Source organism: Kogia breviceps, chromosome 5 (assembly GCF_026419965.1).
Source record: "Kogia breviceps isolate mKogBre1 chromosome 5, mKogBre1 haplotype 1, whole genome shotgun sequence".
NCBI classification, from domain to species: Eukaryota; Metazoa; Chordata; class Mammalia; order Artiodactyla; family Physeteridae; genus Kogia; species Kogia breviceps.
The window spans coordinates 66,152,613-66,167,476 of NC_081314.1; the positions used below are offsets into that span (position 1 = coordinate 66,152,613).

Consider the following 14,864-nt stretch of genomic DNA (forward strand, 5'->3'; position numbering starts at 1 on the left):
AGCATTTGCCTTATGTACTGAAGTGCTCCTATGTTGGGTGTATAAATATTTACAATTGTTTTATTTTTTTCTTGATCACTTGATCAATATGTAGTGCCCTTCTTTGACTCTCGAAAATAGCCTTTATTTTAAAGTCTGTTTTATCTGATACGAGAAATGCTACTCCAGCTTTCTTTTGATTTTCATTTGCATGGAATATCTTTTTCCATCCCCTCATTTTCAGTCTGTATGTGTCCCTAGGTTTGAAGTGGGTCTGTTGTAGACAGCATACATACAGGTCTTGTTTTTGTATCCATTCAGCTGGTCTACGACTTTTGGTTGGAGCATTTAATCCATTTACATTTAAGGTAATTATTGATATGTATGTTCCTATTACCATTTCTTAATTGTTTTGGGTTTGTTTTTGTAGGTCTTTTCCTTTTCTTGTGTTTCCTGCCTAGAGAAGTTCCTTTAGCATTTGTTGTAAAGCCGGTTTGATGGTGCTGAATTCTCTTAGCTTTTGCTTGTTTGTAAAGGTTTTAATTTCTCCATCAAGTCTGAATGAGATCGTTGCTCGGTAGAATAACCTTAGTTGTAGGTTTTTTCCGTTTCATCACTTTAAATATGTCCTGCCACTCCCTTCTGGCTTGCAGAGTTTCTGCTGAAAGATCAGCTGTTAACCTTATGGGGATTCCCTTGTATGTTATTTGTTGCTTTTCCTTTGCTGCTTTTAATATTTTTTATTTGTATTTAATTTTTGATAGTTTGATTAACGTGTGTTGGCGTGTTTCTCCTTGGATTTATCGTGTATGGGACTCCCTGTGCTTCCTGGACTTGATTGACTATTTCCTTTCCCATATTAGGGAAGTTTTCAACTATAATCTCTTCAAATATTTTCTCAGACCGTTTCTTTTCCTCTTCTTCTGGGACCCCTATAATTTGAATGTTGGTGCATTTAATGTTGTCCCAGAGGTCTGTGAGACTTCCCTCAATTATTTTCATTCTTTTTTCTTTATTCTGGTCTGTGGTAGTCATTTCCACTATTTCACCTTCCAGGTCACTTATCCATTCTTCTGCCTCACTTATTCTGCTATTGATTTCTTCTAGAGAATTTTAAATTTCATTTTTTGTGTTGTTCATCACTGTTTGTTTGCTCTTTAGTTCTTCTAGGTCCTGGTTAAACATTTCTTGTATTTTCTCCATTCTATTTCCAAGATTTTGGATCACCTTTACTATCCTTACTCTGAATTCTTTTTCAGGTAGACTGCCTATTTCCTCTTCATTTGTTTGTTCTGGTGGGTTTTTACCTTGTTTCTTCATCTGCTGCATAGTTCTCTGTCTTCCCATTTTGCTTAACTTACTGTGTTTGTGGTCTCCTTTTCATAGGCTGCAGGTTTGTAGTTCCCGTTGTTTTTGGTATCTGTCCCAAGTGGGTAAGGTTTGTTCAGTGGCTTGTGTAGGCTTCCTGGTTGAGGGGACTGGTGTCTCTGTTCTGGTGGATTAGGCTGGACCTTGTCTTTCTGGTGGGTGGGGCTGCGTCTGGTTGTGTGTTTTGGGGTGTCTGTGAACTTAGTATGATTTCAGGCAGCCTCTCTGCTAATGGGTCGGGTGTGTTGTTTGGCATGGGGTGTCCAGCACTGTAGCTTGCTGGCCATTGGGTGGAGCTGGGTCTTAGCATTGAGACGGAGATCTCTGGGAGAGCTCTTGCCAATTGATATTACATGGAGCCGGGAGGTCTCTAGTGGTCCAATGTCCTGAAATCGGCTCTCCCACCTCAGAGGCTCAGGCCTGACACCAGGTTGGAGCACCAAGACCCTGTCAGCCACTTGGCTCAGAAAAAAAGGGAGAAAAAAGGAAAGAAAAAAAAAATTTTAATTAAAAAAATAATTAAAATTTAAAAATTATTAAAATTAAAGAAATTAAAAAGTAATAGAAAAAAAAGAGAGCAACTAAACCAATAAATAAATCCACCAGTGATAACAAGTGTTAAAAACTATACTAAGGTAAACATAAAAATCAGAAACAAGTCATTTGCAGACAGCAAACCCCAAGCCTACAGTTGCTCCCAAAGTCCACCGCCTCAATTTTGGGATGATTTGTTGTCTATTTAGGTTTTCCACAGATGCAGGGTACCTCAAGTTGATTGTGGGGATTTAATCCACTGCTCCTGAGGCTGCTGGGAGAAATTTCCCTTTCTCTTCTTTGTTCGCACAGCTCCTGGGGTTCAGCTTTGGATTTGGCCCCGCCTCTGTGTGTAGGTCACCCTCAGGTTTCTGTTCCCACCCAGAGAGAACAGAGTTAAAGCAGTGGCTGACTGGGGGGCTCTGGCTCACTGAGGCCGGTGGGGAGGGAGGCATATGGTAGTTATAATTGGAATGCCAGGCAAGCCTGAGGCAGCAGAGGCCAATGTGATGTTGCACCAGCCTGAGGTGTGCTGTGTTCTCCCAGGGGAGTTGTCCCTGGATCATGAGACCCTGGCAGTGGCGGGCTGCACAGGCTCCCAGGAGAAGGCATGTGGATAGTGACCTGTGCTCGCACACAGGATTCTTGGTGGCTGCAGCAGCAGTGTTAGCTTTTCATGCCCAGCTGTGCTGTCCGCGCTGATAGCCGTGGCTCGCGCCCATCTACGGAGCTCATTTAGGCAGTGCTCTGAATCCCCTCCTCGCGCACCTGGAAACAATGGTCTCTTGCCTCTTAGGCAGTTCCAGACTTTTTCCCGGACTCCCTCCCGGCTAGCTGTGGAGCACTAGCCCCCGTCAGGCTGTGTTCACGTAGCCAACCCCAGTCCTCTCCTTGGGATCTGACCTTGGAAGCCTGAGGCTCAGCTTCCAGCGTCTCAGGCTGGTGAGTGCTGGTTGGCACTGATCCTCTGTGCGGAAATCTCTCTGCTTTGCCGTGTGCACCCCTGTTGCTGCGCTCTTCTCCGTGGCTCCAAAGCTTCCCCCCGGCCCACCCCCTCCGCCAGTGAAGGGGCTTCCTAGTGTGTGGAAACTTTTCCTCCTTCACAGTTCCCATCTCTATTCTTTTGTCTCTGTTTTTTCTTTTGCCCTACTCAGGTATGTGGGGACTTTCTTGCATTTGGGAAGTCTGAGTTCTTCTGCCAGCATTCAGTAAGTGTTCTGTAGGAGTTGTTCCACATGTAGATGTATTTTTGATGTATTTGTGGGGAGGAAGGTGATCTCCACATCTTACTCCTCCGCCATCTTGAAGGTCCCCCCTCCCCATGTAGTATTTTTAAAGTGTATTTATTTTTAGATAATTCTTTTTCATTGTGGGATTAACTCATTGAATTCTTACACTCTTCTGCCTATACTGCCTATACTATACTCTGGTAAGTGCTGGTTTAGCGGATCTCTAACGTTTCTCATCATTTCATAGTGTATGGCTGGTGTTTAGTGTGGACTCAGACTCTGCCAGATTTTACAGATCCTGGGCCAGACTGCTTTCACCTGGGGCTACAGCATTCCCACTCCTCAGAAACGTGTTGAAATGAGTCCCTCTAGTGGGCAACAGGTGACATGACAAATTGAACGACTAGTAAAAGAAGGCTGGGGGATTTATCTGATGGTTTTGGATTCTTTTCCATTTACCCAAACAAAATGATGATACAAATTTCACTCATTGAAGAGCCACCCTCTGTTTTTTTTTTTCCTGGTTTTTAAGAAGTCTAAAAATTTCAAAACTGTATTTCAGTTCCAGGAGCTGCAGTTTACCATTTTCCCAGCACTTCCATAACCAGCCTCATCACACAGCAGCAGGGTTGTGTGCTCCCACAGTATGTGTCACACCGTGTTGTGATGATCTGTTTCCACATCTGTCTCCCCCAACTGGACTCAGGAACCTCTCACTCATCTTCATACCTCCTTGGTCTCTCCCAATGCTGGCACCTTCCTTAGGATGGGGGTGCTCAGGAAATAGGTGTTGAATGAAAGGAGAGAATACATAAATAAATAAATAAATAAATATTCTTATGGTCAAAATGGAACAAGGTGGGTTGGAATAATGCAGGTAGAAGGAAGTAAGATTTCCTATAGATTTGGGAAGAACTTTATTTTCGTGTGCAAATAGTAAATATTGTATCCTACCAATTTGAAACACACTCTACCATAAGACAGATACTTTGTTGTTAGGAAAGGGGGCATGAGAGCGTGGACCCACCACATAGTTCAACTTTCTGAAAAATTTCAAACACTCTGCTGGAAAATTGTGCCAAGGAGCCCCTCCCTGATGGTCTATTCCTCAGTCTCTTCCCTTTTTGGCCACCCAGTCAAAGGGCTTCTTTATGGACACACTATTTTGGTTTTCTTGAATTTTACAATTATGTTTCTCAGTCTCATGGGAGACACTCCCCAGGTGCCTGCTGACCCACTCCATCCGAGGAACGAATCAGGGGACACAAGACTCAGCCAGATCCCTTGTCCAGTGAAAAGTTAAAATCAAATCATCTTAACAATTCCCAAACTAAGTAAATCCAAAACTAACTCTAAAACTAAACAACTCCAGAGCTCAGGGTGCTGGTTATTAGCCATGATCGCTCAGCTCCCCGCCCACCCTCTGCTCTCTGCTTTGTGGTTGGGGCCATTGGCCTCCTTTGCCAGCGAGGGCTTTGCTCCTCCCTGTGTTCCTGGATTCCCTTCAGCATTGCCCTAGCAACTGGCCTTCACCCTGAGAGCCCCAGTCGGTTCCAGAAGCTGCAGTTTACCATTTTCCCAACACTTCCATAAGCAGCCTCATCACGCCCCTTCCTCTAGCACCACCTGGCAGCAGAGTTCTGCATCCAGTTCCCAGGCCCACCTTCAAGTTCCTGGGGGCACCACCTCCCCCACCAGAGGGCTACCCTCAGCCATGTGGGGCCCCCAATCTCCTCCCTTGTTTCCTCTGCCCTTGCGCTGGTAGCTGCTTCTTATAATTAGAATCTTCATGATATCTCATTATCACTTTTTTTTCCCATTAAAATCTCCAATAGCTGGATAGCACTTCCTTATAGTAAATCCTTTCTGTTAAAATAACTAGTATAGTGTCTCTCTTGATTGGATCCTGACTGATGAACTAAATAATTGTAATACTAAATAATTCTGAAAATAAACCTAAAAATAAAATAACTAAAAATAGTGAATAGAAAAAAAATTGAATGACAAAGACAAAACTGAAAAGAAATAACTGAGAATAAGTAACTGAAAATAACTCAGAAATTAAATAGCTCAAAAATTCTGAAACTAAAAAACTCAAAATATAATGTTCAAAAATGTAACAACTGAAAATAAAATAGTTTAAAACCAAATAACTAAAAACCCCAAATAATAAATGAAAGTAAAAATAACACAGAATCTAAAATAAGTGAAAATAAATTACTGTGAATATAAGTAACTCTAAAACCAAATAACTAGGGGAAAAACCCCAAAATAACGACAGCTATTTTATTCTGAAAATAAAGTAATTCAAAAACTTCCAGTGAGTTTTTACTATTCAAATAAGTAAATGTAAAAATAAATAATTCAAAAATGCCAATAACTGAAAATAGAATAACCATGAAAATAAATAACTCAGATATTAACAATTGTAAAGACAGATAATTAAAAATGAATAATTCTAAAGCTAATTTGGAAATATATAACTATTAAAACAAAGTAACTATAAATAACTGAAAATAAATAACTCAAAAACTAAGTACTTTAAAGACAAAATAATTATAAATAGGTAACTTTAAAACTATAAGATTAAATAACTAGAAAACTAAAAACAAATGAAAATTAACTAATAAAACTAAAAATAAATAACCGAAGATAACTGAAACTAAAAACTAATGCGTCTAAACGTAAATATCTCAGAAGTTAACTTGTAACCAACCCTCGCTAAAAGGAAACAATCCTGGAACAAAGTAACACAAGTATCACATTAACATTCCTGTAGGGATTAAGGGAGGAGAACATAGGGCTGCCACGTGGAGTCTGAGCAGCTCTGATCAGAGATTCTCAACCTAGCTCCCCACTCCCACCCCAGCAGAAATTTGGCAATGTCTGAAGGCATTTTTGATTGTCATAATTTGGGTGAGTGGGGGGGTGTTACAGGAATCTAGTGGGTAGAGTCCAGAGATGCTCCCAGACATCCTACAAGGCACAAGAAGTACCAACAAAGAAGTATCCATCCCGCAAGGTCAGAAGTGCCAACATTGAGAAACCCTGCGCTCAGCTCTCCAACACTGGGTTATGCTAACCTCCGTCTGCAGAACAGCTGGAGGTTCTCCGCGGGGTCCGCAACCAAGCCGGCTGTGCTCGCGCAGGCGTGCCTCTAACGGCGCAAGGTTCTCCACGGGCTCTGCGCCAAGTCCCTGCGCGAACTGGGCTGCACCGGGAGCGGTGGGCGGACGGGGACCGCTCCTTAGGCTCCGGCAAGGTGGTCCTGTTGCCCCCGGGCAGGGCAGCGGATCCCCAGGCTCCAAGGCCCCTTTGCTGCTTCTGCTTAAGGGCGGGCCGGCCTCCGCACCCACAGCAGCGGCTACCGGTAATGCAGGAGGCCGGGGCGGCTGGGTTGTCTGGGACGAGTGTCAGTTCTCTGCGGAGGGCGGCCTCAGGCCCCCTTCACGCGCCCGCACTGCCTCTGCTCGAAAACCGGTTTCCCCACTGGGGGCGAGCAAGCCAGTGGACATCCCAGGGCTCTCCTCAGTTTTGTTTGTGGCCCTGAAATTCCAAGAAGTCAGAGGAGCAGTGGCTAACAAGTTCGCTTACTTTTCTTTCCGTTTCACACTCACGTGTCCTCCTCTTCGCCGCCCTCTTTCTCTCCCTGGATGCTTTCTCCCGTTTCCTGAACAGACTTGGAGGTTTCATAACTGTCGTCCAACTGGCAAAGCCCCGGCAGCTGGAAGGGAAGGGACAGGGGTGTAATGCTGCGGTTGGGTGGGGGGCGGGTCCGGTCCACAAGGGATTCCCGCTGGCAGGGCGGGGCCGCCCCAGCTTTCCTATGGGGCCACTCAGGTCCTCAGCAAGAGACCCTAATTTTGGCCAGAAACCAGGGGAACGCTAAGGAGCCGGGGATGCGGGGCCTGATGGGCTGGGGGTCTGAGCCACTTTGCAGATCCAGTGATCTCAGCTTCCTGGATTAGGCCTAGTCCTTAATGGGTGAGAATCATGTAAAGGAGGGAGAGGGAAGGAGGAGAGAAAGAGAGGACAGGAGAAGCTGATGAACAGGAATGAGGGAAAATATGAAAGAGATAAGAAGGAAAGAAATTTACACTCAGAGCACTGCTCTCCTTTTCCGTATCTTCTGGACCTTCACAATTGTCAAAATTTTCCATGGAGATAAACTCCCTGCTGGAGCAACCTTGGGGAGAGAAAAGGAAGAATTTGGCCGGCCGTGGGGGAGAGGGCGTGGGAGGACAGGCCACGCAGCCTATGGCAGGACGGAATGGGCAGCACCGGTCTCCAGGAACCCATTCTCACCATCTCTCCCTCCTCTCCCAGGACTGCACTGCTTCACCTGGGCCGGGAGGAGGGGCCCTGTGATCTCTAAGTTCCTTTTTCCAGCTCAAAATTCTGTAACTGTGAGAAGACATGTCCACATGGTGTTCACAGTCCTACCTCCTTGTCCTCCAAGAAAACAGTCATTATCTTTTTGTGCTTGACGACCTTCCTGCCTTCCCTCCTTCCCTCACTCCTTTCTTCCTTCCCTCCTTCTCTGCCCTGATTACTGCCCATTTCCCATTTCCTTGGCAGCCTCTGCCAAAAGTCACTGCTCTCCCCGTGGGAAAATCAGAAGGAGAGAAAGTACATCCTGCCTCTCTCGCCAATGAATGATTAACTTACCAATTAGCCACACCACTGTGCACCTGTTCTGTGCCAGGGCTGTTAAAGACACTGGGGAGGAACAGCAAATCCCACCAAATACTGAGCCTGCTGTATGTCTGCTGGGATGTCAGGCATTTGTCAAAAGTTAAGCCTCACACAACTGTAAGAACCTAAGCCCCATTTTACAGATGAAAAACAGGGAGAAAAATCACCCGGCTAAGTTCCCTTGGCCTGTAAACACTGCAGTTGAAATCTACACATTTCTACTTTTTTTTTTTTTTTTTTTTTTTTTTGGTGCCGTGCCAATCAGCTTGCGGTATCTTAGTTCCCCGACCAGAGATTGAACCCAGGCCCTCGCAGTGAGAGCGCGGGAGTCCTAATCACTGGACCGCCGGGGAATTCTCTACACATTCCTACTCTGAAGACGGGATCTCTGTCCCCACAATGCTCCCAAGTCAGCTTAGGGAGGCGAGCATCTGCAGAAAGATCTTGATCTGAGGGAGCCCCAGGTTGATCGTCAGCGGAGTCCGGTCCGTCCCGCAGGAATCTGAGCGCAGAAGAGTTTCAGTTCCGGTGAGAATTCAGGGGGAGGAGTCTTGTGGGCCGAGGACGGGCGCAGGGGCGGAGCGGAAGGAGCCTGCAGTTGGGGTGGGTGGGGCACAGTACCTCCGGGAGCAGGCAGCCAGCAAGAGGGCGCTCCTGACCTGCCGCCCAGAGGCCCCCGCAAGCTGCGTTCAGGGCCCGGGGTCCTCCCCGGAGCAGGGCCGTGAGGGCTGTGCGAGCACGACGGGGAGCAGCCGGGCCGCCGCTTCCTGGAGGCCTCCAGAGACGCCGCCGGACGACGCAGGGGCAAAGCCTGATTTAACTCCTGCTCCTGGGACGTGGTGGCGTGAGCCGCGGGAGCGTGCAGGAGAAAGTGGCTCTGGGAGGCGCCTCCCACCACCCTCCTCCAGATGTGAATGCGGGCACCCCCAGTAACCCCCAGAGACGTCTATTTAGGGCGGTCATCCAGCGTGGGTCCCCTTAGACCAGGAGCAGACAGGGAGGAAGGAGAGATGGTGGTCTTGCTGGAAAGCTCTTAGGGAGGAACAGAGCGGGAGCAGTTGCGCCCCTGACCACCCCCTGCGCGGACAGAAGAGCTGCGTCTCCAGGGGCCGTGGCCTCAGTGCCCCAGGCAATGCCGGGTGCCAGGGGCCCCAGAGCCGCCCACTGGGAGGAGCCCGGGGTGGTGGCTGGGCTGCGCGGCCACCTGGGAACTGAAAGACGTGAGGACGAGGCCCAGCCATTCCTCGAGGTAAGTGAAATGATGACCTGGTGCCGGGGCTGCTTTCCCCTCTCTCCTGTGGACCCTGCAGGCTGGGGAGTGTGAGGGGGCCTCAGCTGGGCACAGGGATGGCACAGAGGGGCCCTCGCACACTTGGGCACGCGTTGACTGCATTATTTCAGGGTCATCCAGGCCATCATCCCCTGCCTCCAGGTAGGATCTGCCTGGGCTGGCAAGAGGACCAGTCCTCCGAGCACAGTCAAGACCCAGACGCCACCTCCCTGCTGGGGACCGGCGGTGCACAGGGGCTCCTGGGCTCCTGGGCTCCTGGTACCACAGGTGAGGGTGGGGGCCGCCTGGGGCCCCACAGGCCTCCAGTTTAGTCTAGGGCAGGGTTTTCCATACTCCTTAGAGTGTGACCCAGGGAGGGGCAAATTATACATCCCAACGCAGTGTACACACAGAAATACATTCACAAAATTAAAACCAACGTTTGTGGAACCATATTGCGCTTACAGTGTTTGAAGTCCTCATCTATTCTGTTCTTTCTAGTCTATTCGTTTGTTCTGTTCTATTCTATTCTGGAGACAGAGGAGGAGAGGGGCTGTGGGAGGCGGCGGGGTCACCCACAGTCTCCTCACAGGACCCTTCGAGGGAGATTTTCTTCCGAGGCAAACTGCATCTGCCCTGGGTGAGCCCTCATGTGTCTCCCCCATGGGCCCTGAGCTCTTGGCAGCAGAGACAACACCCTGTTCACCCAGTATCCCTCATGGCTCCTGGAAGAAACCCAGAATTCTTAGAACCCGCAAGCCTTGGAGAACGTCCCTCAGTCAAAGCCCCCCAGTTGTGCAGGGGAGGAAAGTGCAGCTCACGGCAGTCTTTTGCTGTATCTTTGTCATTTCCATATTTAATCCCTGCCTCCTGGATTCACTGGCCATGGGCTCTGTGGTACTAAAAGTCTTAGGTACTAAGTCTTAGGTTTCATGGAGGTGGCAGCACTGAGGGGACCCCAGATTCAGGGTCTGGCAGGTTACAGGCACCTGAGTGAATGAGAGGCCCATTGCCTGGGGTAGGAGCAGGGGCTTTGGAGTCAGTCAGACCTGCGTGCAGTTCTGACTTTGTCTCTCACTCACTGGCTGTGTGATCTTGGGTAAGCCACTTAACCTCTCTGAGCATCAGATTCCTTGTTTCTAAAATGGGGATAATAATACCTATTTTGCAGTGTTGATGTAATGATTACCAAAAATGTTTGTAAAGTAAAATGAAATTTAATAAATAACACTCATTATTATTATTGTTAATAGTAATTATGATAATACTAAAGAGAAGGTCTCAGAACCACTCTGGGAACTCCAAGTGTGCTATTATTACTCACATTTTGGGGATATTTGTCTGCCATTTTCTTCATCCTCATAAACATCTGGGGGAGGAAACATTATAAAGTTAAAAAATGACTTTAACGGGAAGCAGAGTGCACACACGCACGTGCACACACACACACACACAACACACACAGCAGAAAAACCAAACTGAACATACAGACCCTTGACAAATAGTTAATTTGATTACAGCAAAACTTCAAGTGATAGTTGCATTCTTGGAAAATGAGCAGAATGACGCTGGTAGCAGCCCAGGTCCAGCAGTGTGGTGGGAAGGTGTACCCTGAGTCTCTGGGGCACTCCCAGTCCATGTAGAGAATAAGCGTAAAGAGTGTAGGTGCAGAAGGACAGGAAGAATAGGAAAGGTGGGCCATGAAAATTCATGCTGATAAGGACAAGGTGTATTCTCTTTTCCCTCAGTGGATGATCTTCATAGCATACACCACATAAATCCTAAAATATTTAAGGAATTTAGTTTTATTTAGCACCTAGTGTTTACAATTCTGATCTTTTTTTGCTTAAAAAATGAAATTTAGGGGTTTCCCTGGTGGCACAGTGGTTAAGAATCTGCCTGACAATGCAGGGGGGGGGGACACGGGTTCTAGACCTGGTCTGGGAAGATCCAACATGCCATGGAACAACTAAGCCTGTGCGCCACCAACTATTGAGCCTGCACTCTAGAGCCCACGAGCCACAACTACTGAAGCCCATGTGCCTAGAGCCCATGTTAAACGAGAAGCCACCACAACTAGAGAAAGCTCGCACGCAGCAACGAAGACCCAAATGCAGCCATAAATAAATAAACAAACAAATAAATAAATGAAATTTATTAACAAGTGAGCCCATTAGTGAGTTCAAACTATCCTCTTCAGAATACATGTTTCTGGAAAACTACAGACTGTGAAGATAAAATTGTGGATTTTCTCTTGCTGTCCACTAGGTGGCACAAAGGGACAACGGTAGATCCTGCTAGTTCAGAAACAGCTCAGCCCATAGATTTCAAACGGGCAAACTATTTCTATTTTCTTTCAAACTAGAGTTTCCTTTGTTCCTCTTTCCTTTAAAAGAACTATCTCTATTATATGAACTAAAGTACATCATTTTCACCTGGGGTTGGGGGAATGGAGAAGTAATGTGTTAAGCCTCTGGGGCTTTCCTTCCCTTCCCTGGAGGAACAGACATGGGTAACTAGTTGCTATTTAATATGCTAGCAGCAATCTAGGCAGCAGCCTAAGAACTTCATCTAATTCTCATAGCAAGACTATACAGTATTGCTTCCCTTTTGTAAAATAATTGATGAAAAGAATTTAAGCACAAAGAAGTTAAGTAATTCATCCAGAGAAATGAAGCTGAAGTCTGTAAGCCCTCAGCGCTTGGGCCCTTAACTGTGTGCTATGCTGCTGAGCTCTTTCTCTGCCTTCTAGGAGTCAGCCAGTGGGCTCATGTTCTGCTTAATTTATCCCAGTAGCTCTCCAGAGCTCACGACAGGTGAGAGCTCCAGGATGCTTCCACAGGTACTAGGCTGGATTAGGATCTTTTGCTTGGTGCCCCAGAGTGTAAACTTGGATGTCTAGGCTGGTCTATATTTGAAGTGTCCATTTCCTTTGCATACCTGTCTGGCCAAGAGGAAAGGAATCACTCCTAAACATTCAATTAATTGCTTTCAGATTCCACATATTCTCACAGCATTTTTTTTTTTTTTTTTTTAGTGAATTTTTTGTTGTCAAAGTCCCTACCAGCTTCTAGAGCAGTCCAACCTTGCCATCTTAGACTTTCAGGGCTGCTAGGAGCTGGGGTCAAAGAAACTTCACAATTGGGAAACTATCACCTAGCTCAGCAACCAGCTGCCCTCTGATGTGTCTAGCTGGGTTTAGCCAAAGCCTTGCCCATTTCATCAGAGATTTAATGAGAATTTTTCCATAAGACTAAAATATAAAGCCCCCCAGGCAAAGGAAACAGTTGTCACGCTTGAGGAAGTCATTGATCCTGATCATCATGAGGCGGTCAGGCTGCTACCTAATAGAGGCAGAGAAGAATGCATCTGGTGATCCACTGGGACATCTCCCAGTACTCCCCTGCCCCGCTGTAACTGTAAATGGGCAAGCAAAAGAACAATAGCTAGACAAGAGTCTGGGACACCCACTATGCATGCCACCAGCAGAAGTGCCAGATGAGGGGGAAGGGGATATAGAATGAGTGGGAGGGAGATGATGACTTAAAGGTACAACCTAAGTGCAACTGCAGCAGCAGGTGGCAGACACAGATTTAAGTTAAGTAGGACACTTACTATGTCCACTGGTGGAAATATCCCCCTTGGGAACCAAGACCTCCAGACCCACTGAGGCTGAAGTTGCAGGAATGGGAGGACAGATTCCCTATGTGGGTCACTAGTAGTGTGATAATGAGTAAGGTCACAACTCATCCAACCTTTTGGCTCCCAGATTCATATTTTCTGCTTACTGGGGTCCTGGTGCCATAAAGTGGCCATTGGTTTAAGGTATATACTGCATCCTAAGGTTAGCATCCCAACCCCTCAGTCTCAGGTCCAAACTGCTGCTCACCCTTGCCTTCAAGAGGCTATTCCGTGGCTCTATCAGGTCGGCAGCTTCTGAATATGTGGTAGGACCAGTGGGTTGGTCCTGTAGTCACATGCCCATGGCTGTTCCTCTTTTGCCACAGAGTGAGTCCTCCAATCAAAACAATGTTCTATCCTTGGACAGTGTTGCAGACTGAGGCACTGAAGGCAGGAAAGGCACATGTGTCAATCCCGTTCAGGGTGAATCACTGTACTTTCCAGCTTGGAGGATCTGATGAAATTAACTGTTCTCTTCAAGGAATAGTATCCAACTGAGGGCTTGGCATGGATCTCTGTGCTGGCAGGTTGGACAGTCAACAGTGGCAGTATCTAGACTGGTCTTGATGACAGGGATCCCATGCTGCTAGGCCCGTGCACAGCCTCCCATTCTACTGCCAAAGCTTCTCCACTTATGAGTCCATTGTGCACATACTGGGTCGCCAAGGAAGAAGCTGGCTGACACCTCCTGGCCAAGTCATCTAGTCAGCTTGGTTCTTCTCTGCAATGGATGTTCTCTGGGGGGCATTAAAGTGTAGCACAAAGATCCTTACATTTTGAGCTCATGTCCATAGGTCTATGTGCCTCTTCCCCAGTCAGATTATGTTGTAATTTGATGCTGGTTATTGTTCTAGAAGGGGATTGGGAAGGGGGTGAGGATGTATCCTGAGGAGGGCAAGCATTGTCTTGTATAGTAAGTCCCCTACATACGAACGAGTTTCGTTTTGAGAGCGTGTTCATAAGTCCAGTTTGTTCGTAAGTCCAACAAAGTTAGCCTAGGTACGCAACTAACACAATCGGCTATACAGTACTGTACTGTAATAGGTTTATAATACTTTTCACACAAATAATACATAGAAAACAAACACAAAAAATAAAGAAAACATTTTTAATCTTACGGTACAGTACCTTGAAAAGTACAGTAGTACAGCACAACAGCTGGCATACAGGGGCTGGCATTGAGTGAACAGGCAAGAGGAGTTACTGACTGGAGTGGGGAGGGGAGGTGGGCGATGGTAGAGCTGAAGGATCATCAGCAACAGAAGGAGGGCAAGCTGTACTTTCAGTCACGCCTGATGTTGATGGCACACGTTCCGGTTCCTTGCTGGATTCATTTCCATCTACCCTCTTGAAAAAATGGTCCAGTGATATCTGGGTAGTAGCTCTATTTTTCTCATCATAGGTGACACGGTAGCACTGGATTGAATTCTGAATGGCTGCTGCAAGCTTCGTGTACCATTCTACATTCAGGCCCTGTGCCTCAAAAACTAACAGTGCCTCCTCAGATAAAGAAAATCTTGCCATTTCCTGCGTCGTGAATCTCTTCGGTTCTTCAGTTACTTCCTCCTCTTGTCACTCCACTCTCAATTATTTTCACTTTTGTTTCCATTGTTATCGCTTGGTGCTTCTTAGCGGTACCAACCACATCACTGCTGCTTTTACGCTTGCTTCCAGACATCCTGGGCATGAAATAAAGGTACTGTACTACTGTACTCTATACAGTACTGTACAGTAAAGTACACAAAAGCACAACCACTTGTAGAGGATGCACGCACGTGACAATGTAGGCCAGACACATGAACTAACGTGACTGGACACGCAAACGCACTTTTGCATCTTTGAAAGTTTGCAACTTGATTGTTTGTATGTAGGGGACTTACTGTATGTCTCATCTGAGACTTCTGCATAATCTTGCGGGGAGGAGAAGGGCCAATCTTTCAACAAGGGGGAGTGGGCCACTTCTGCCAGCCCTGGGGAACAAGGACATGTACCTAGATATCCTCCAGTTTTAGGGTCCTATATCTTCCCTGTCAGGGCCTGACTTGCCTGCTTCATCTATTGGCAGTAGGGGCCCAAAATAATAAGGCAGCAGACTTGCCTAGGCTGAG

At 46.8% G+C, this 14,864-nt stretch overlaps 1 protein-coding gene across 4 annotated transcripts in view; it reads right to left on the minus strand.

Annotated features, from left to right (window-relative positions):
• Positions 1-4,006: 4,006 nt before the first annotated feature.
• The window catches only part of MCF2L2 (MCF.2 cell line derived transforming sequence-like 2), a 239,805-nt gene continuing 228,947 nt past the window's right edge, over positions 4,007-14,864 (minus strand). For 2 of the 4 annotated variants that reach the window (XM_067034103.1, XM_067034105.1), the window contains 3 exons: positions 10,400-10,444; positions 7,208-7,296; positions 4,013-6,834 (listed from right to left, as the gene is read on the minus strand). In XM_067034103.1, the coding sequence (XP_066890204.1) occupies positions 6,724-6,834; positions 7,208-7,296; positions 10,400-10,444 (245 nt within the window). In that variant the 3' untranslated portion in view covers positions 4,013-6,723. Of the gene's footprint in view, positions 6,835-7,207; positions 7,297-10,399; positions 10,445-14,864 lie in introns of all 4 variants that reach the window. The other 2 variants (XM_059064529.2, XM_067034104.1) reach the window with 2 other exon arrangements.